Here is a 21,989-nt window from a genome sequence, read left to right on the forward strand (position 1 = left end):
GCCGACAACCCTCACAAGATGTAATGGCATTGCAGGCTGTTGTTCCAAGGAAGTGCCAAGTACCAAGTACCGAGCACTAAGGCAGGCACCAGTCAAAGGTCTTTCCCTCATCAACAAGAGGATGCTCCAAAGATGAGCTGCCAATGGCCCAGGTCAGGTTGGTGGTTCACGGCTCCCAGTAGTGTATTTCTGGCCTCCTCCCTAGCGATAATCATTACAAAGCAACAATGTGAAACTTGCTGTGCTTTTGAGAAACGAATTTGCCCACACAGCTGCTCCTTTTAGCATCTATATGTGTATGTGTATATAGATTATAAAGTCAACAGCATGAGCATATGTGAAACTATTAGAAATAGGAGCACTTTTGAAAACACAGGACTGCTAAAACGAACATTTGAAAATCCACAAAATTGTACAATAGTCCCTGGATCCAGACTCCTTTGTCAGGAGGAACTATATCATTAACTTCTCAAGCAGGTCATTGGGAACCTTGGTTTTCAAGGACATTGGCAAATACCTCCACTAGTGAAAAGCAACTTACTGGAAAATCTCATTTATAATCAGATATGTTTTTATTAGGCTTTTATCCTGCTCTCCTGACATATGTTCCACTTAGAAAAATAGCAGTTTTTAAAAAAGCATCATTTGAATAGAACTGCTAAAATTATCCTCAAAAATAATTCTAAAGATTGGTTACCAGTCACCCATCACTACATTGAAAATCTTTCTTGTTTGTAATTTATCTGCAAGTCACCTTTTATTTGTAAAGTGAGAAATTACCATTCCTGTGTATATTTTAATCAGGAATAGTTTGTTTTTTTGTAAATTTATATATGTACACATATTCTTTATCTATCTATTTATGTAACTGTTCTGAATCTACCCAAAGTCCATGAATGTTAGGAAGGTTTTACTGCCAAGGTGGCAAATCATCATTGTGACTCTCCTGCAATTTCAACTCCAGAATTATCGGGCAGGGGTGGTGGGAGTGGGGATGTGCAGATGGGTGGGGTGGGTGCAGGGGAGGAGGATATTCGTTCTTTCAGTGAGTTCTCACTGAAAAGAGAGAACTTTTCAGTTCTCTGAAAAGAGAACTTTTCAGAGTTCTTTCAGAACTCTTTCAGAGTTCTTACAGCTCATTCAATAGGCAGATCAGACATCTGCAGTTGATTGCTAAATGCAGATTCTGGAGAGATTTCAGGACTTTGGATGTAAAAGCACCAGAGAGGAACAGAAAATTAATATGCAGATGTTAACTCCAGTAATTATGACTAAAGGAAAAAAGTCATATATTTAATTTTGAAAGTGAATTGTCTCCCTGCTTTGGACTAGCACTGATAACACAAGAGCCACCTAAAAGCCTGAATGAAATTACCTGTTTGATGCTGTGCTGTTGTTGGCAGTACGAATAAAATTGGCAAGATGAAGGAAACAGAAAGACTAGAATGACTCTGAATGTTGAAAATGGTAGGAGATTAGACAACACAAGGCCCTAGCCATCAGTTCAGTCAAACCATAATCACCAGGACAAGAAGTGGGTTAAGGCATTGCTAGACGGCACGTGCCCGGTTGCCCTGCATTGACTTTGGCTGTAGCACTCCTCACGCTGTGGTATTACTGTTGTTCTCTCTTCCCCACTGGGCGCTGAGTCCCTGAAGGTAAGAACTACGTCTTATCTGCCTGTGCATCCCCAGCAACTAGCACAGACCCTGGCATCAAGAAGGCATCAATAAGTGCCCGTGGATGAATTTCTCATGTTTTACTCAGTTGAAATATCATGTGGATGGGATATGGGGAGGAATATGTGTAAAAGTGCTTTGAAATGTGTCAAGAAGAACCAAAATATTTCTTCCATCAACCTACCACAGGGCCTGTTATTCTAACGTTAGAATAATTTCAATGGGTTAATTCATTAGGCTCTGTTAAAATAGAAGAATGTTTGGAAAGAGCAATGGGTTAAGCCCTATAATAACCTTACTGTGCATTAATTTATATGTGTTTATATATAATATGGTGGCTAGTTGAGTGCAGGCAACTGTAAAAGTTGAAAACATTGAATATAGTGCTCTTTTAATAAACATTTGCTGAATGATGAATGAATGAACATTCCTGTCTACATAGCAGTAGAAACATTTGTTGAGTTCCTATTCTATTTTTTAAAATAAATTGTTCTGATATTAACCTAATTTTTAAAAGGATAGTCAAACCGTAACTCCTAACAATCTCGGATAATTTAGTACATTTTGCTGTCATCATCAGATGCTTTTGTGAAATGCTACTTATTGCATCCCTTTGGAAAGATGAAGACAAAGAAACCATTAGATTGGGGGCTTGCCATAATTGCTGATGAATGTTTGTAGAGCACAAAGGGAAATGGAAATTTTTCAATTTGAAGATTATTCTGATTAATTTAGAAAGCCAACTGGAAAAGTGTTGAGCATCCAAATGGATTTATAAAATCAGAATTATTGGATAATTCTCAGTTTAAATAGTGGCCTACGGCAGTGGGGCATGGAGACGTGAGCACAGACAACTTGATGACTTTGGGCAAATTACCTACTCTCTCTAAGCCCAGGTATCCTTATCTAGAAGATGCCATAACAATATCTACCTTGCAGGTTGATATGAGAATTCAATATCAAAGAGCGACTATTTTGAGAACTCATTATGTCAGGCAGTGTGTCTGGTTTTGGGGGTCTAAGAGTGAGATGTCTGCATTCATGGGGCTCCCATTCTAGTGGTGATACAGGGAGATACTGTAAAGCCCAGAACAGTGCTGGGCGTGGAGTAGGCACCCGGTAGATGAGAGATATAGTGTTATGTAATCACAACCTGTTGGGGATGGATGCTAAACAGTTATTGCCACTTGATAGCAACACCCTCCATGACTGTATTAAAGCTAAAGAATTGCCAACTTCTGATGCCCCAGCGTAGCTCAACTGCAAGCAATGAGCCTCTAATTGCAGTCTTGGCCCCACCAGACAGGCTCCTGAGCAACTCTAACCTGAAGCCTCCACACCCACCCCCTCCCTGGTGGTGCAGTCTGCAGTTAGTTGAATTGCTACTGAGCGTTTGGAACTGGCCTCAGGCATGGGCATACTCAAGTCACTGCTGCCCCTAGTGCCCAAGTAGTCCCAGGATTGGCCTCAGTTTCCCTGTCAGTCCTCTTAAACTAACAGTTATATAACTGCAGAGAGAATGGCAAAAACATTTTGGAGTCCAATTTCTTGGTTCGAATCTCAGCTTTATCATCTAATATTGTGAGCAATTTACTGAATCTCTCCAAACCTCAGTTTCCTTGTGTGTATTATGGGGTCAATAATAGTACCTATGCTAAGAGGACCTAGATAAGTATTAAATGGGATGATATGTATATAAATCTCCAGCACTTATGAAATATTAGTTGTTGTTTTTATTAATAATTGTGGAAGTTGCATAGGTCATCTTTGTTGACTTCCATGCAGACAAATAGTACAGCGCATGTGTACCATTTGAAGTTTTAACGTTTATAATTTTGGATCTCTCTGCTTACCCTAACAAGCATCATCTTTTATGGTATAAATTTTGTTAAGTTTTCTGGCTGAATGACTCTTTTCTTTATAAGATACTTTAAATGATAAGTTATCAAATTTAAATTATTTAGGTTATTTAAATCTTAATTATTTAAATCACCAAATTATCTTTCAAATAGGTACTCTCCTTTGACCACCACAAGGACCCTAGGGGAGTGGTATGGGTGATGAGCCTGTCCCCATGTCGCTGACAAGGAAACCAAGGCAAAGAGAGATTGAGTGACTCTCTCAAAGTCACATGGCCGGTACCGACAGGGTATGTCTAAGTCCTGCCTGAGACGATATTTAATTATCAAGGCCTTGTTCACTGTAGGGACTCCGAAATAGGCACAGATATCAATTGCACAAAATCACTCAGCAGAAATTGGAAAATGTTTTCAATGAGTTGGAAAATCAGACTGAAGAATGATTTGGGTTGTGAAGCCTAGAAATTCTCACTGAGGTTTTTTTGTTTTGTTTTGTTTTGTTTTTGTTTTTTAAACTTGTGAATTCTGCTTTCATCTGTCATTTGTAGCATAGAATCCTGAGGACACCCAAAGCCGTTGGAAACTAAAGTTACAAGTTTTTATGGTTGGTTTTAAAGGCGTTCCACATTCCCAGGAATCTTACATTTCCTCTTTTGGCGCATGGCAGGAGATCCTGCCCCGAGGAATGAGTCATAACCTCCTCTCCAAAAGGCCTGGACCTTCTCTCTGCCCACCCTGCCTGTTTCCAGAGTGCCTTCTCTTTCCCAGGGGAGGAAAGCAGAGAGCTTCCCTTTCGGTTGACCTCAACTGTATCACGACTTTTGATCTGAGTAGTCAGAGCAGAAGAACCAACGATAATCCAGACTTCTAGAAAGTAGGTGTACGAGGCCACCTCACATCCTCTTAGCCCACTGTTCTCCAGCCACTGCTGCTTCAACAAGTGCCGCAGCTCCTGCCTAGGTGGCCCTGTGCCTCACTTGCTTCCTGCTCCGGCGCTGCTCTAACTCCATGTCTGGGATGGGGACGGCTGTGGGAATCCCCAGCCCTCAGGCATGCCTGTCCTGGAAGTGCATGGGAGTTAACTCCCGTGGGACAACCTTGGCTGATGGAGGATGGAAGCTGGTGGTAATTTTGAGGTGCAGCATATGAGACATTTCAGACAGTCCCTGTAGGATCAAGCCCAGATGACCACAGCGGTGACCAACAAGGGACTGTGTCTTTACAATAGCTTCCCGACTTCCCGTTTCACTGTCCCAGTCTCCCACTCCTATTCCTGATGTCACTTCCAAAACTAAACTACCTGCATGCAGGCCCTTGTCTCCAGCTCTGCTTTGGGAGAATGCACAGGGAAGCCACACTGGTTTTCATATTAAACTGATTAACATACAACTGGGAAAGTCAATATTGCCATGTAATGTATCCCCATTACAACTATTTCCTGATTCTTCCATTAGAGAAGGAAGACAGTGATTGTGGAAAAAGCCCCAAAGGAGGAGGTGTGGGTTCCAGTTTAGCCACTAATTAGTTATGTGACCCAAGCGATACTATTTAACCTTTTCGAGCTCAGTACCTGATCTACAAAATGAGGGAGATGAATTGGATTACATCATTTCTAACATCACTTCCAGTCTCACAATTGCATATTTGTGAAATAAAAGCATCTGGGTGACAGTTTGTAGTAGCTGCTGTTCCCTTCATTAACCCTGGGGATTGTTTTGGCTAAAAATAAGGCAACACTTTAATGCAACTTTAGACAAGCTAGTGAATCAGCCTCCTGAAGGTCTAGATTAGAGAATGAGCAGCTATTCAGAACCTCAAAAAACAATAACGCTGACAAAAAGAGAATAAGCCAGCTTCTTTTTGAGTCAGCAAACATTAGCAGGGGCTGCAGCAGTAAGATAAGAACAGAGTAATGAGAAAACGAGTTGCAACCAACTTCCTTGACTGCATTCCAGCCTTCACTCAGTGATTCGTCACATCCCTAACAGGTCTTGATAAATGGACTCAAACTGTTGAGATTTTTTTCCCTCTTAGAAGTTACTTGGAAACTTGGCTTGGGAAAATGCTTCTACTTTGAGAAAAATAACACAAAATCCCGCAAGTGTCGGAGACAGAAAATAAAAACATTAAAGGGATATAGGCTTCCATAAATCACAAATTAAGGAGCATCAATTCAGAAAAAGATGTAAGATCCTGATAGTTAAGTCAAACATCAGGGCCACAAAAAGTGCAAAATATAGGCTATAAAAGCAATGAGGTTGTAGATGCCACCATTTATAAGACGTATAAGACATTTACGAGATATAAGACATTTATAAGACAGATAACATAGGTACTGTTATCTCCATTTTACACATGAAGAAAAGAGGCTCTGAGAGGTAAATAATTTGTCTGATGACATGCAGCTAAATAGTGGCAGAGCTGGGATTTTTATTTTTTAAATATATTTTAAAAATTAATTAAATTTATGTTTATCAAGGTAATATATGCACATAGTTAACAAATCACACAGTACTAAAAATCATATAATAAAATACAGCAATGTTTTCTATATTGCTGTCTTTTTGTCCTTTGACTGTATTTCCCAATGCTTTCATTTTATTTTTTATTTTGTCTATCATGTTTTTAATTTCCAAGAGCTCTTTCTTCTTCTATGGTTGCTCCTATTATTTTTTAAAGCATCCTGTTCTTGTTTCATGGACGCAATATCTTAGCTTTTTAAGGATATTAACAATAGTTTTTAGTTTTTGTTTTCTTCCTCTCCCTGTTTTCTCCAAATTTCCTTCTTTTCCTGCTTGTTTTGGCCTCTGTGTTTCATATGAGAGGCTTCCATCAAATGTTCTCCGATCCTTGGTATCTGTGTGTGTGTAAGAGTAAGGCATTAAAGGGCTGAGCGGGAGTTGTGTGTGCGCATCCCATACACACATTGCATGGGACATGTTTGTACTAAAAATTATTCATTGTTTATCTGAAATTCAAAGTTAACTGGGCTTCTTGTATTTCTGTTTGCTGAATCTGACAACCCTGGGTGTGTGGCTTATAGACTCCTAGCTTCTGGGTGACTGGGGTATGGGCTATGAGTTTTCAATCCAGAGACTTGTTCCATTTCATTTTATCCTCTGTTCTGAGCCCTGCATCTGATTCCCACCTTGTGCTTTTCCTCAGTCCAGAGCTCTTTCTTTCATTTCTTCAGAGAATAAACCTTTGGCTGTCTCCAGAGGTAGAGGAAAGGGAGTTAACTGGCTATGTTGGCAGAGGACTTCATGGGCTCTGAGTGTTCTGTAAACTAACTTTCTAGCAATCTCTTTGTCTTAAGCTTTGAGTGTCACATCCACTTTTCATGGCGTTTTTTGTCTCTAAGCCCCAAACAAGGTTCTACAGGGCACACTGACTTGCTTCTCAGAGTTCTCCTCCTCTGTAGGTCCTACTTTCCACTTCCACTCAGCTAGATCAGTTATCATTTGTTGGTCAGCCTTCCATTTTCCACAAATGTATTGACATCTCTTATCAGTTGTGTACCCTCTCTCTTTCTCCTTGCAGATTTATGCCTTTCTTCTTCTTTTAAATTTATTTGGTGTCATTTCAGTGGAATTTCAGGAGAGAGAAGACATAGACAATTGGGCTCAATCCCCCAGGTTAAACTAGAATGCCAGAATGAGATTTAAATCCAGACTAATATACCTCCAAAGCTTTTATTCCTTCCACTATGCCATGTAATAACCCATTCAGCAGAATCCAACAGTAAATACCTATAGCATAGATTGTCAGTTGTCCTATAGCATAGATTGTCAGCTGTCTACTCCAATATCCCTCCTCCCTTTCTTTCTCGGTAATAGAACCCTAGTTTTTAGTGGAGCATGTGGCTACCCAGAATAAAGACTTCCTTTCCTAACCTTCCTTCAACCTAGGTATGGCTGAGTGACTAAATTCTGACCAATGAAATAGAAATGAAAGTGTTATGTGGAACTTCTAGAAAACTCCCTTAAAAGATAGCTTGCATCACCTTTTGGCTCCTTTCTTCTTTGTCCCTTCCTTCTTTCTGCTAGCTGGAATGTGGCATTATGGCTGGAGCTTGAGCAACTATCTCGGACTAAGAAGGAAACCATGTGTTGAAGGTGGCAGCACAGAAAGATGGAAGAAGCCTGAGTCCCAGATGACTTAATATAGCTACTCTACAATTCCAGATTGTTTATTTCCAGACTTATTTTATGTGACAGAGAAGTAAGCCACTGTTACTTGGGGTTTTCCGTCCCTTACAACTGAATCTAATTCTAACTGACACAATGCTACAGTGCAGTAAGATTTCAAAGGGAGTGACACAGGCTTCCTAGAAAGGGTGGTGGAAGAGATGGACCTTAAAGGATAGTTCAGCCAAATGGGGAAGTGGAGGGACAGGATTGCAGGTAGAAACAATGATACGATTAGGGCATAAGGGACACTGCATGAGGTGTTTTCAAAAGGTATCATGGAGACCAGTCTGGTTGGAGTAAACGGATCATGTAGGAGAGAAGTGAAAGATAAGAATGAAAAAAGATTGGGGGCAGATTATGGAGGGCCTTGAAACTCAAACCAAGTTTAGCAGTTGCTTTGAAAGCAACGAAGCCACTTTTGAGATGGAAGTTGGAGATATATGTCTAGAATGCAAGGGAGGGTTAGAGTGAAGAATTTCAGAGTCTTTTATATACGTATATAGAGTTTATATAGAGGTGGGGCCAAGGGAGTGAATTTAAGTAGAGTAGAGAAAGAAGAACATGGGTTCAAGAACTAATATATAGGAGCAAGGAGAAAAGAAACCTACAAAGGATCCAGAAAAGGAGAGAGAAAGGCAGCTGATGTTGGGGAAGAAAAGAGAGTAGAAATTGAAAATGAGAAGTCAATAAACCTTCAGATGTCTTAAAGAAGCTAGAAAATATCAGAAATGAGTAAAGGTCATTGAATCTGGGGACAAGAAAGTCTCTGGTGACCTCTGAAAGTACAATTTTGGTAGGAAGCGAAAGCGGATGCTGCTCTTCAAAATCTAAATGAGTGTTAAGAAAATAGAGGTACTAATGTGCTCCATTTATTCTAAAAGGTAGGCTGTAAAAGAAAGGTAAATTGAAAAGCAATTGAAGATCTCCATGGGGTCAAGTGAAAGAATTTTTTAAGGAAGGGAAGTTGTTTGGTCTTTAAGATAAGACAAAACTCTGTGCATCTGTGAAGGAAGAGATTTCTGGGCTCCAAAAGAGGTGGTATTTGATGGAGCAGGTCTCAGAGGAAATGAGAGGCATGGCATTTCCACCTCAGATGGAGGCCTGACCTTTGGAAAAAATGGGGAACAGCTCTTCTGAGAAAGAGAGAGAGAGAGAGGAGGCAAGGAATGAAGGCTTGGACTTTTAGTCAACCTTTCAGCAACAAATCTTTTTCATCAGCATCATCAATGCTATTATAGATCTGACCAGAACTAATAGTCTAAAATAGCTATCTTAGCCATTCTCTAAAATAAAAACGGCCATCACTTAGTTTCAGAATCAAGAGTCCCAAACAAGGCTCATAAAACAGAAGATATAAATCTCATTACTGTAGTCCTGATTCTCTTGCCTTGTAGATACCGCCTTAATGAAGTTCATTTAGATGAGGGAAAAGCAACAACAAAAAGTTTAGCTCGTTTACACATTGATATCAGTCCTAGAATAACAAGCAACCCCAATATGGACCTGAAAATTAATTACAGGAAGAAACTTTAGATACCCATTTGTCAAATAGATCAAATGCCAATACTTACTCAAAGTACAGCGTGAGGTCTGTAGCCAATATTGACTGCTTCAAAAGCTGCATAAGGTCACTATATTCCTTGGAGGACAAATTAGCAAAGATGTTGTGACCCTGTAATGAGAAAGTAAAAAGTCACAAAAGACAACATTAAATCAGAGGTTGATTACATGTTTTTCCTATATTTAAAAAAAAGTATGGGAACGTGATAAAAACATCTTTTTAAAAGCTTAATGAAATTTTGTGAAAATACAAACAAATTCCCTGGCAAACATAGCAAAGCTAGAAAATGCAATCATTTCTGAGGAGAACTACCAAAGGACACTTTATTATGTCTAGTCTTAAAGAGAAAACTCTAAAAAATGTTTGAACTTGTCTTACTATGGATATGTTTATGCCAACAACTCCATTTGACTGCACATTTCCTGTGAAATTACTGAGTGTAGAAGTTGACAAAACATTTGGGAATCTTTCTGACCCTAAAATAAATATTAGTTTCACTAGTAGAGACTTAAGTTGGCATTTTGGGAGTATTTAGTATGGCAACAAATGACTTCAAGGAGGAGAAAAAACATTAGACCAGTGGTTCTCAACAGGGGGCGATTGGCAACGGGGACTTCTGGCAATGTTTGGAGACATTTTTGATTGTCACACTGGTGGTGGTGGTGGGGTGCTACTGGCAGCTAGTGGTTAGAGGCCAGGGATGCTGTTAAACCTCCTACAATGCACAGGACAGCCCCCACAACAAAGATTTACCTTGCCCCACATGTCAGTACTGCTGAAGTTGAGAAACCTTGTGTTCAACTGTGAAGATACATCTTGATGAAGTGTGTGGTAGGTCAAATTCAGTACATAATTACTGAGTAGCTAGAATGTATAAGATATTGTTCTTGACCTAATTTGTGGGACTCTAAACATGACTTTTACCCAGGAAAACTTGTAAATACACCCATTATCTTCATACCTTTGAAAAGGACACTTCTTTTCATCAGAATTTATCTTAGCTACACAAGGCAGCTCCACAATGTTTTTAGTGAAGTGAAAAATCCTTCTGTAAAGTGACCAACAATTCACTTAATTTGATTTGAAAGTCAGGACTTTTCATTGATCAGGTTTTCTTAGCATGAAATATGAACTCATAAACACGTGGCCCAGGAACTGGACCAGTTCTAAACCTGCTGTTGAGAGCCAGAAGATGCTGCAGAAGGAAGGGAGCGGAATGACTGCCTGAGAATAAAGTATTCTCCAATGAGAGGTAAATTAATTCTTTCAGGGAACCAGAATATCAATTAGTAAATTACCGCCTACCAGGCACCAGATGATAATCTGCTCCCCTGAGTTAATTTATCTCACTGGGTGAACCCGCCACTCCTTAAAGACTGGAGTATATTGGTTCCACCTGGGACCAGGTCCAATATTAATAATAATTTTCAAATGAACTCTTCCAGACCCTTAATTCAGCCATTAGGAAGAAGACAAATAACTAAAGGAATGCCATACCATAATTCTGCCCAGGTTTCTCTGCCTGAGCCTTGCCCCATGGATCAATCACAGGCTGGTGAACTGGGGTCTGGGAAAAAGTGGTTGGAAGCTATGGAAAAGTAGTCACCTGGATCCAGCCACAATTGTGCATTTCCCAGTGAAAGAAATTACAGACGTTAGGAAAAAGTTACAGTAAAAAGTAATGTGAAGTCCAAGAGAAAGCCAGTCTGAATTTCAAATTCTTGATTATTCTGTGAGAGAATAAAGAGTTAATTTGCAATCAGTGTATTATTTATATGCAAATTGGCCTTCTACAGTGCCTCGAGGGTCTGGTCCCTGAAATACTTCTTCAGCGTTGTTCAGGGAGGAGTGGTATTGATGGAAAGAAAACCAAATGTGCAGGGAGAGAGGTCTGGAGCAACTTTCCTCAGGCCATCTAGCGTCTCTGTGCCTCTGCATCATTTGGAAAGTGGGGTGATCATGACATCTGCATTTTTGCCTTTCTGATGGGCAGGACAGGAGAGGATGTGGGGGAGGCACCAGGGCAGGGCCTGCACACACCAGTTACTCAGTGCACAGTTCTGTTATTATTACTCTGCGTTCTTCATAGAGAACTCCGGGGAGGAGAGCAGCCGATGTGTTTTATCTGAGGACAAATTCTGAGTTAGTGGGGTTTGTTTCCCTGAGGAATCAAATAAATGGTCTTCCAAGAAAACCATGACATTGTGTTTATAATCCCTGTTATTACAAAGGTGGGAGTTTCTGGGGTCAGAGGTGTAAACCCATCATACTACCAGTACAGAAAAGATAGTCTGAACCCAAATTCCTCCTGTCCTACTTCCCTCTTCCGTAGCACTCAGCTAAAACATGGCTTTCATAGGAAAATTCCAGAGCCCCTGGTGCTGGGATGCTGGTTTCTGTCAGAGTTACTGAGAGCCTAACCCTTGATGTTTCATTCCCAGCTGAAAATACGTCTCCCCCAGCGGGTTTGCCCTTCCCCGGCCTCATTCGGGTTCCGGAGTGCTGACTCTCCTTTATGGGGTCGAAGAAGGCTTTCATGATTTTGCAAAAGACATGCTCTCTCAAGATAGGCTGGAGGAAAAAAACCTCCATATTTAATGATGCTATTCCAGCGTAGCAGGGCCTTAATGATGATAATAATAATAATTAATGGCACAGCTAGAGAACTGACAAATAATGGGGAACAGATGATCCCTTCCTGGCCTCAAAAAAAAATGTCTGTACGCCTGCAGAAAATTAAACAGATCCTTTCCTGGCAATTTTAAACTCAGACGCCTCAGCTAGAGTCAGCCAGCGGTTTTTCTTTTTCTCCGTGGAGAGCTAAAAGTATAAAAGTCCAACTACTTCCAACTCCTGCATTGCCACATGAAGCAAAATAAGGCATATGGCTTTCACCCTGGGTCTCCAGTTTAGCTGAAGTTCTCACTTTCAAGCTGGTCCCACCAGCAATTTTAAGTTCTTTTATCTTTCATAGGTTTCTAAATTGTGCTAATAAAGTGTAACTTTCTCACCTTGTTTCTGCTTCTACCGTCTTTTAAAGTGGCTTTGGGTTTTACAAAATGAGAATGTTGGGCCAGTCACTCCTTGGATCGAGTCACTCTGTTAGTGGGCTTCTGTACCCCTTAAGAAAGGTAAGACCATGCTCTGGTGACAAGCTGTAGGCAGTCTCCTCTGCTAAGTGAATCTGAAAAGCTTCCTAACCAGTAATGAAACCCAAATTAATCAACTCAGGAAGAATTTGAACAAGGTCCTTGGTCAGGCATCTGAAAGAATTAAAAAAAAATCCATGAAGAAAAGGTTTAACAGTTTGGCTTAAAAACACTTGTTCCACTTCTCTGTATCTACCTGTGGCACTACAAAGAAAGAGAGGTAGGAAACATCGTTTCATTGGTTTTCTGTCAAGGGGAGAAGCGGAACGTTAGGTCAGTACCTCACTTTGAAGGATCATCACGGCATGGTTAAAATGGTGATGCTCTAAGGTAGCAGATGTCCCATAGAGTTGGGCCAGGGCAGAGCCGCTCCTGAAAGAGGACAGAAGGCTGAGTGACAAGGCCCTTCACCTGTCAATGATTCCCCTACACAAGCTCTTTGGATCAAACTGCTTTTCCTGCTTTTGCAAAGGACCCTGAGCAGATACATTCACAGGGAACTGCTTGTGTAGTTCATTCATCTCTGAAGTAAACCTTTTGGGAACCTTCTATGTGTTAGACTAGATGCTGTGGGTGACTCAACGATGAATAAGACACAGTCCATGCCTCTGAGAAATTTACAGACTAGTAAGGGAGATGACATGTGATCATAAGGGAAAATAAGGCACATAACACACAAAACAATTACCATAGAAAGTGTTTCAGGTCCAATCAAAGTGCTTTGGATGATCTGAGAACAAAAGACATGATTTCTGGCTCTGAGCATCAGGGTAGGCTTCATGAACTAAACCTGACACAGCTTCTGAGTGTCCAGAACAACTGTCATATACCAAATGTATTTGATTCTTTGCCGGAAAAGAATTTGTGAATATCATCCAGAACCCATTTAATCTACTTTACATGCAAGGTTGACAAGCTTCTACTGTGGTTTCCCAGCCCACATATCTCAGTGTAGAACTCTAGAAAGTTCCCTGGATTTGGAATCAGACCTCAGCTCTTAGTAATGGCTTTGGACAGTTACTTGTGTGCTTTAAGACTCAGTTTCTTCATCTCTAAAATTATGATAATGCTATTTACCTCCCTCATTATTTATGAGACTATAATAAAATATTTGAAAGTGCCTATCACGGTGCCTGGCATATAGTAGACTATAGTCTATATTAATTATTAATCAATAATTAAAACACATATGTACATTTCCATTTTAAATAAATAAAATGTTAATTGATACTTGAAAGGATTATTTTGAGTTATCTATAAATTTGGCTTATGTAGAACAACCCATTCCTCAACAATGTCAGTTTGGCAAAGTGGTCATTTAAAATGTTCCAGTGTGTTCATTTCCAATTCTTTTGGATTAGGATTTAGAGCACCTTAAGAGTCAAGAGAGATCCAGAGACTCCTACAGTTTAAAGGGCAGTCATGGGACTCCGGCTGAGGACCCATCCAGGTCCTTGTGTCCTTTCTTGCTCATTGCAGGGAGTTTGGACATTGAAAGGGCAATTTGGCCTCAACTTGGAAGTGCTGGAGATTGACAGCTTACAGTCTGCCCTACTAATGAAAGGAGCAAAAACCGCATCCTAGTGCAGCATGAAGGATTTCCGTCATAAGCTGCCCTCCACCGCCAGTGTGAGGCAGCCCAAGATTGCAGCCAGTTTGGGGGCCCGGGGCGTCTGTAATCCTTAGAAAGACTCAGAGCTGACCACATGTTGGGAGAAACAGCAGGGTTAGGGTCAGTAGGGATTATTATGAATGAGGTTAGTAAGGAGGGTACTAGATTTTAATCAGGTATGTGTTATTTCTTTAAATCTTGCCTTAATCTATATCGTTTAATAAGTGAAAATTTGTTAGGCTAATCTTAGTAATCAGTGACTAATTAATATTTAATGTTAGTTACTATTTTTCTAACATAAAATTCATTTTTATGAAAATACATTTTTCAAAATGTATACTGTAAGTCTTTGTTTTAGCTTTTGAAATTCTAGCATGTTTTATGTGCGTGTCACATCTGAATGCCTGGCATGGAGTAGGTGCTAAAAAAATACCAGCTGCTTGGCTAATAAGCTTGTAGTGTTATGTCTAGAGATTATAGTTCAAACTATAAGGCTGACAGTAATATGTGTTAACATTTTATAATAATGTTAATAATAATAATAGCTATCATGAGTAAGTACCTATCATGGACTAGGCAACATATTAAGAACTTAATACATTATTTCATCTAGTCCTGACAACAACCATGAAGTAGGTATTATTTTCTCATTTTACAGATGAAGAAATCAAGGCTCAGAGAAGTTATTCGACTTTTCCAAGGTCACACAGCTAGTAAGTGCCAGTTCCAGATTAGAATCCAAGCTTTTAAGCTTCTTCTTATTACATAATGAGAATAATAATTATAACTTACACGTTTCTGATACTCGATTCTCCATTTTTGCCAAGCTGGTTGTCATCAATGAAAGAAGATTTCAAAATTTAATTCAGAATTCTGCTGAATAGTATTACTGCCAACCGCAGGCTCAGATTCCTGCGATTCATTTCTATTAACCAGCCATGCTAAGTTGCACCTCACTTATTGGTGTGAATCCTGATAACAGAGTCACTGATGTAAGGTAGGGTCAAGGTGCAAAATATGATCTCTTCTTTTATAACATTGGTTTAGCGGACTCCATAAAAGTTAAATCAGCTAGATGATCACAAACCACTTTATATTTTCTTTTTTGAGGATGAGTAGGATGTTTCCTCCTTTAAGCAGGGGACGGCTTGTGAGAAACACACTGGTGCCTCCTGTGCTGCGTCTCTCCTTCTCCCCTGGGTCCATACAGCTTCTGAACTGCTGCGTTTCATCAGAGGGACTTTCAGGGTGTCTGTGCAAAGGCAGCCATCTCACTGTCCATGGTTTGAGCATTTTCCTCATCAGATTCCCTCTTTGTCCCCTTTTATAATTCCATCTTACATTCTCCCCACCCTCACACGATACTGAGTTAATCACAAAAATATGTAGATTTTATAAATGAACTAGACCAACGCACTGAAAGTGCAGGAAGACATTGTGATTCATTCATCCAGTCGTCTCTCATTCCTTCACCCAGCAAGTATTGATGACTATCAGGATGCCAGGCTGCAGGCATGTGGAATACAAAGATAAATAAGACATGGCACTCACCCCCAGGAAGCTCACAGTCCCCTATAATTGTGTAGAGATGGTCTCTGACCAGACTTGCACTAACAATGCTCACCTTTCTGCAAGCAAGCTGCCATCTCAGCATTCATAGAATGGAGCATGGTACTAACTCTACTTTGAGTTTTCTAGAGTAAAATCATCTAAGCAAGAATGCTTCTATTTCCATATGGATCCTGGACTTACACTGTTAGATTTGGTCTCTGTCAGATTCTTTAAGACTGCAAAACCTGTTGGTGCCTTCTCTCTCAGGCCAAGGCTCACCGAGCATGCTGCCTCTACCTGCTATTACACACACACACGCTGTGAAACTCCTAGGACCGCGAGAGGGAAGCCCACAGTCATAAAACTTGACATAAGTGGCAAAAAATAAAATGTATCTGTTAGGATAAACTTTATCGAAAAGCATTCTACAGAATACTTGTTCTCTGGAATGTTAAATGGCATTATGGGCAGAAATAAAAAGGGTTCCACGGTCAGACACATTTGGGAAATGCTGGGTTTAAAAAGTTAAACTGTTTCTTTACTGTAGGATTTCCCAGCAACATGAATATGTGAAAATATGGATTGTGATTCTGCAGTAGGGGAATATAATATGCAGCAGTAACCAATCTTACTTGATCATAAAACCATTTTTTAATAGAGGCCATGCCTTTCATGTAATATACTTTGTGTAAAGGTATACTTCCAAAGGTATACTTTACTTCATGTAAAATATGAAAAAAACCACCCAAATCAATAACATATGGAAAAATTTGACTTTAACCCCGCACCTCATTTTAATTGTGGTAAATAAATCCATCATATAAGTAGCTTTGGGGCACACATACTGTAATTGTGAAAATATGATATATATATATATATATGGGGGTGTGTGTGTTTATAGGGTGTGTGGAGAGAGGAGAAGAGAAGGAGAGAGAAAGAGTATCCACATTCCTCAAGCACAGGAATATTTATACATGTCGTTATTCACAATGCTCATTATTGATTAAATCATCCCAACAGACTGAAGTTTTTCATTTTTGGACAGGCAGCACACCCAGGAGAAACTTATTAAAAAGAAAAAAAGTGAAAATTCTGTCCCTATAGGCATTCAGCACTTTGCACAGGCACCAAAATTAAGTGTGCAAAAGGAACCGTACCTTCATAACTTCCCAAGATAATCATATTCTTTGAAAAAGAGACTTAATGGAAGTACGCAGCCATGGCTTGGAGGAAACTTTAAAAAGGAAAACTATGAAAGGTAATTAGGAAATTGAGAATTGTTGGGAGGTGGAAAGGAATGGGATTAGGCTGTCATGGCAGATTAATGTGCTCCAGTATTTCACTTCTGGGACCTGGCCGAAAGCGACAAGATGGGTTTTCATTCCCAAGAAATGAGTATAAGAGATTATGCTAGAAATGAATAGAAGAAGTCTCCTAGGAGAATATACTACAAAGCTGCTGGGGACTGATATTTAATCATCAGGGGCAGCTGTAATAGAGAGGGGATGAGTGGGGAGCGCTGTCCCTGGAGAAAACAGGAGAGAGGTGTTATCAGAGCAGTTTCAAAGCACCATGGTAGTGCTGCCCTCTCTACCTATTGATCATTCATTGCACGCACTCCAATACTTAAAAATTAAGAATAAAATATGAAAATGCAAAGGTTCACTTATCAGAAAGGCTAAGAGAATAAATCATATTGTGCTGTAACTAAAGTCACAACTTTTTATTGTAGAGGCATTTTGCATTTTATATAGTAATTTGTCCCTTGCTAAATGTCTCCTGTTTCTTTATAGCTTTATATATGAAAAAAAGGTAGCATATGCTTTGCCACATAATAATCGGTGCATTTAAATCCCATTTCCAAATCACTTGAAAGGTTGGAATTAGACTGTGAATACTTTAAGGGAAAGGACTGTTTGTTATACTTCTTTATTTCTCCCACAATGCCTAGCGTAGAGCCTTGCACACAGAAAGCACTCAGTTATTGGGGAATAAAAAAGGAAATAAGGATATAGATTTATTCTTAGGGATTTTCTAAACAATGGCACACTTGATGAATAAATCATATTCTAATCAATAAAAAGGTAGTTCCTTCACCATGATGTAAAAAGGTCTCTTTCAGCATTCATTGTCAAACGAAATTTTAACTGAGGTTGGATAGTGGTGGCACTTGGTGTTCTAAGTTCAAAAGCAACTTTATTAGGTAAGGGTGGGGCTGATGGACATCTCATGAGGTGGCAAACTGTGTACAAGATCCATTGTCTTGAGGAAATATGTCAGATCATCTTGGAATAGGTAGATTTGATCATGTAGTATAAGGATGCAAAAAAAAAACAAAACTGACTACTAGTATCAGCGACTTAATGCCCATCTCATACATGTGAAAGATGTTCAATCTTATACAAGTCATTTGAGATTTGGGGACCTCAGTTTCCATTTTTGTAAAATTAAGCTGTTGAAAAATATGACTACCAAGGTCTAGTTCAGTTCTATGATTTTTATGGCTCCACATCTTGATTTTCTGGATGTCAATTAGTTTTCCATGAGCTCACATATATAGCAAGTCAGCCAATAAACTGTAAGTTCAAAGGCCCAAAATAAACATCACAAAGTCTTGAAAGAGAGTCTGATGCAGTGGTTAAAGAACGGCTTTTGGAATCAGATAGCTTGGTCCAAACACCACTCTGCCACATTCTGGATGTATGAATTTGGGCAAGTTACTTTCTTTCCTGAGGCTCAGTTCCTCCTGTAAGATGGAGACAAAAATACCTACCCTACAGGGATGTTGGTGAGTGCTTGAGATAGTAAACAACAAATACATGGTAGTTCTTCTCATTGTCTCAGGGACTGCCAGTGGTAAAGAACAGAAACGAATTAGAACCACCTTCACCAAAAAAACGGTTGACTAAATGATACCAGAAACTCTGAGGGAGCCCAGTTATCACAGGTATGGCTGGGTAACCTGGAAACAGGAGTAGAGACGTGGAAAGCAGGTGTGCTTTTTCTCTGTCTTTCTCTAGGGTTGTACAATCTCTTCTTTCTGCTTCTCTCTGAATGTCTACTTTCTTCTCCTCTCTGTGGATTCACTTTCTTGTTTCTCTCATCCACTTAAGATGTGGTCATCATAGCTTTCCCCAAATGGCAGCCTCAGCTCCCAAGCCTATGTGGATCTGCAGTATGGAATCAACAGCTAACTCAGTCAAAATCATGGTAATCCAACTCCCAATTCCTGGGAGATAAAATATGATTAGCTGGGTTTTGATTAGGTGTGTATTCCTGGTCCAAAGAGCTGAGAGGTCAACTAGCAAGAAGGGCTGCCTCTCTCAATATGATACACAGGATCTCTCCGGGGAGGGGGCCGTTGGTATCTGAGTGCAAGTAATGTGCACTTGACTCTTAAAAGAACCCACGAGCTGGTCGCTCTTGTGTTATACACACAATTTTAACACATTTGTCTCTTCTTTATGCATAAGTGGCAGAATGGTAGGGCACTGGAGAGAGGGTGCTAGAGGAAGAAACACTGACAATGATGCCATTGGCCTGAGAGAGAGAGAGGCATTCTAAAAAAATAATGAAATGCAGACACAGGAACTCAAAAATAAGGAATTGTGAGACCTTATAATGAAAGTCTACGCAGTTTACACTTCAGTAGGCCCCAGGGACACTATTGTGTTTTTAGTACAACATCAAACATATGTGTATAAAAACTATGTTTTATAATAATCTACAAAAGGTTACACTTGTTTAAGAAATCAAGAAATTATTGAAAAGCTATATTAAAATAGTTAAAATAAAATCTCACCCATTCATGCATTCACCATTCATTCATTCACTCAGCAAACATCCATTGTGTGTTTACTATGCTCCCGGTACCTGCCACACATCACGGGTACTCAAGAGGAAGGAGAGACATACCTGTTAAGTCAGCAATTAAAATGGAGTGAGATGCACACTTATGAAAAAGCATAGCCAGGGCATTGTGTGGGCACAGAAAATTGACAAGGGGAAGGCACATGAGGGATAGAACCCTGTGGGTGGTGATTTCAGAGGTGTTTTGGGGTAAGAAAGAGAAGAAGGACATTCCAGGCAGGGGAAACAGCATACCGGGGAGCAAGAGCGAAGCAAACTAGCTGGAGCCCATTGAGCACTTCAAGTGGCCCCTTGTGTCTGGAACACAGATGCATGGGTGGGGGTGGACATTGGTAGGAGTGGGTGCTGGGCCAGGAAAATGGGCAGGACCCTGTTTGAAAAGCGCCTTAAGGGGCTAAACGAAGGAATTGGAACATTATCCTGAAAGTCACAGGAGGTGGGTGAAGGGCTTTTAAGCAGGGGAGTGACCTGATCAGCTCTATGAATTACAAAGATTATTCTGGAGTGCCAAGAGGGAGAGACTGGAGGAGGAGAGTTGGGCTGTTTGTTGTAGCAATCCAAGAGAGATGCAAAAAAGCAGTAGTTACTGTAAGCATGCAGAGATGTTGACTCGGGGGTGCTAAGGAGGGAATCTGGGTGACTTGTGGATTTCTGATGGTGCCATTCACTAGGATAGAGAATAAGAGAAAAAGGAACAGGTGTAAAGGGAAAGACTGAAATTGGGATGGCTGTGGGACTTCAAACAGGAAGTGCTCCTCAAGCAGCTGAAATAAGTGTTGGGAGATGAGCAAAGAATTATGGTTCAGAGATGTGGGTTTGGGGCTGACCAGCAGATGGGTGGAGGCCCTGCATGAAGGGCCATGCAGAGCAGGAGGGGAGCAGGAGAGAACATCACCAGTGAAGGCTGGGGCAGGTGGAGAGAGGCCTCGAAGCAAACTGAGAAGAAAGGCTGGAAAGGCAGTTGAAAACCCTCTGTCTGGGAGATAAAGGAAGAGAGAGAGCTCTAGGAAGGAGGGAGTGGCAGAATGTGTCTCATGGCAAGAAGGGGCAAGAAAGAAGGACAAAAACAAAATCCAACAGCTCTGGAAAGGGGGGTAGTTGTGGCATTACTGAGGGCAGTTCCCCTGGTGAGGCAGAACTGGAAGCCACATGGGAGGGCAGGGGTTGAGGAAGGGAAGGCAATGAACAGACACCTTACCAAGAAGATTGACTGGAAAGGAAAGAAGAGAAATAGAACAGAAGCTAGAGGGAGGAGTGGGGATTGAGATGAACTTTTTCAAGATGGGGGAGAATTGCTCATATTAATAGGATGCTGAGAGCTAGTAGAAAGGGGAAGGAAGATACAGGTCAGAGAGAGGAAGATTGATGGAGCAAGTTCCCAGAGGAGGGAGCAAGGAAGGGATCCAAAACTGAGGTGGAGGGATTAGCCTCAGACAAGAGGAAGAACAGCCCTTTCACCGAGACAGGAGGGAAGGAGGAAAGGATGGGGCCAGACAGATAAGTTTGTACATGGCAGGGGCGGAAATTGAGGGAGTTCTCGATTGATGGCCTCAATTTTCTCCATGAAGGAGGAGGCAAGGTGATCTGCTGAGTGGTATGGGGGAGATGGCAGAGAGGGGGAGGGTTAGGAAGGGAGGACATTTGGTATATATAAAATGGGGGATGGAACTGGCTAGGGACAGAAAGATTGGTGGGGAGTATTGAGCATCCAGCTGAGTTGGGAGAATATATATTTGGTTTGTCTCAAACCTCATAACTGTGACATTTTCTCCCAATGCCTTTAAAAGTCTAGACAGAGTAGCAAGAAATTGAATTGTTAGATTGAACTGGGGCTGAGTTTTTGCAGGGTGGATGTCACAGAAAGTTAAGAGGGTCAAGAAACTGTAGGATATTGAGAAGAGAGGGTTGAGTTGATGCGCTGTAGGATCCACCAGGATAGAGCAGGGCACAAAACCAAAGTTCATTTGCTAGATCAGGAGCAAATGCAAGGGGCCAGGACTCCAAGGCCTCAATAGATAGGTAGGTATTTTGGGAACAAAGATTGATGAGCTGTTGACCCACAGGGCGCTGTTGATGTTTGAGACTATGGAGGTAGAATAAGGGCTTTGAAATTGGTCATCTGAAAGTTAATCTTATCTCTTCGTCGAAGCCTTCCTTAACTTCTCCATCCCCAAACATTTTCTCCAGCCTCTGAACTCACATATCATTTTGTTTGCAGACAGGTAGTAAAAAGAACATTAAAACTGGACCCTCAATATAAGAGCCAGGAGATCTGGGTTTTGGTCTTCTTTCCAGCACCCATAAATTCTATGGCCTTGGCCACAGTGTGAGCCACCAAGCAATGGCTATCTTAAACAGTCCAACTTGCTTAGGGACAGATTATTCTGACGGTGCACATTACGGATGTGACTCCTATGTTCATTTCCCACCTTGCTATGGGAGGAGGCATGGGAGGGGCTGAGACCGTAGTCCTCATGTGTTGCTTTACTTCACTGCAGTTTATACAATATCCAACCTC

At 40.7% G+C, this 21,989-nt stretch overlaps 1 protein-coding gene across 1 annotated transcript in view; it reads right to left on the reverse strand.

The window, feature by feature from the left end:
* Positions 1-21,989, reverse strand: part of PDE11A (phosphodiesterase 11A) — a 255,806-nt gene that overhangs the window by 56,621 nt on the left and 177,196 nt on the right. The window contains exons 12-13 of the mRNA XM_004426667.3: positions 12,720-12,810; positions 9,300-9,400 (exon numbers count right to left, since the gene is read on the reverse strand). Of these exons, the coding sequence (XP_004426724.2) occupies positions 9,300-9,400; positions 12,720-12,810 (192 nt within the window). The remainder of the gene's footprint in view (positions 1-9,299; positions 9,401-12,719; positions 12,811-21,989) is intronic.

Source organism: Ceratotherium simum, chromosome 9 (assembly GCF_057802395.1).
Source record: "Ceratotherium simum simum isolate JZ-2026a chromosome 9, ASM5780239v1, whole genome shotgun sequence".
NCBI classification, from domain to species: domain Eukaryota; kingdom Metazoa; phylum Chordata; class Mammalia; order Perissodactyla; family Rhinocerotidae; genus Ceratotherium; species Ceratotherium simum.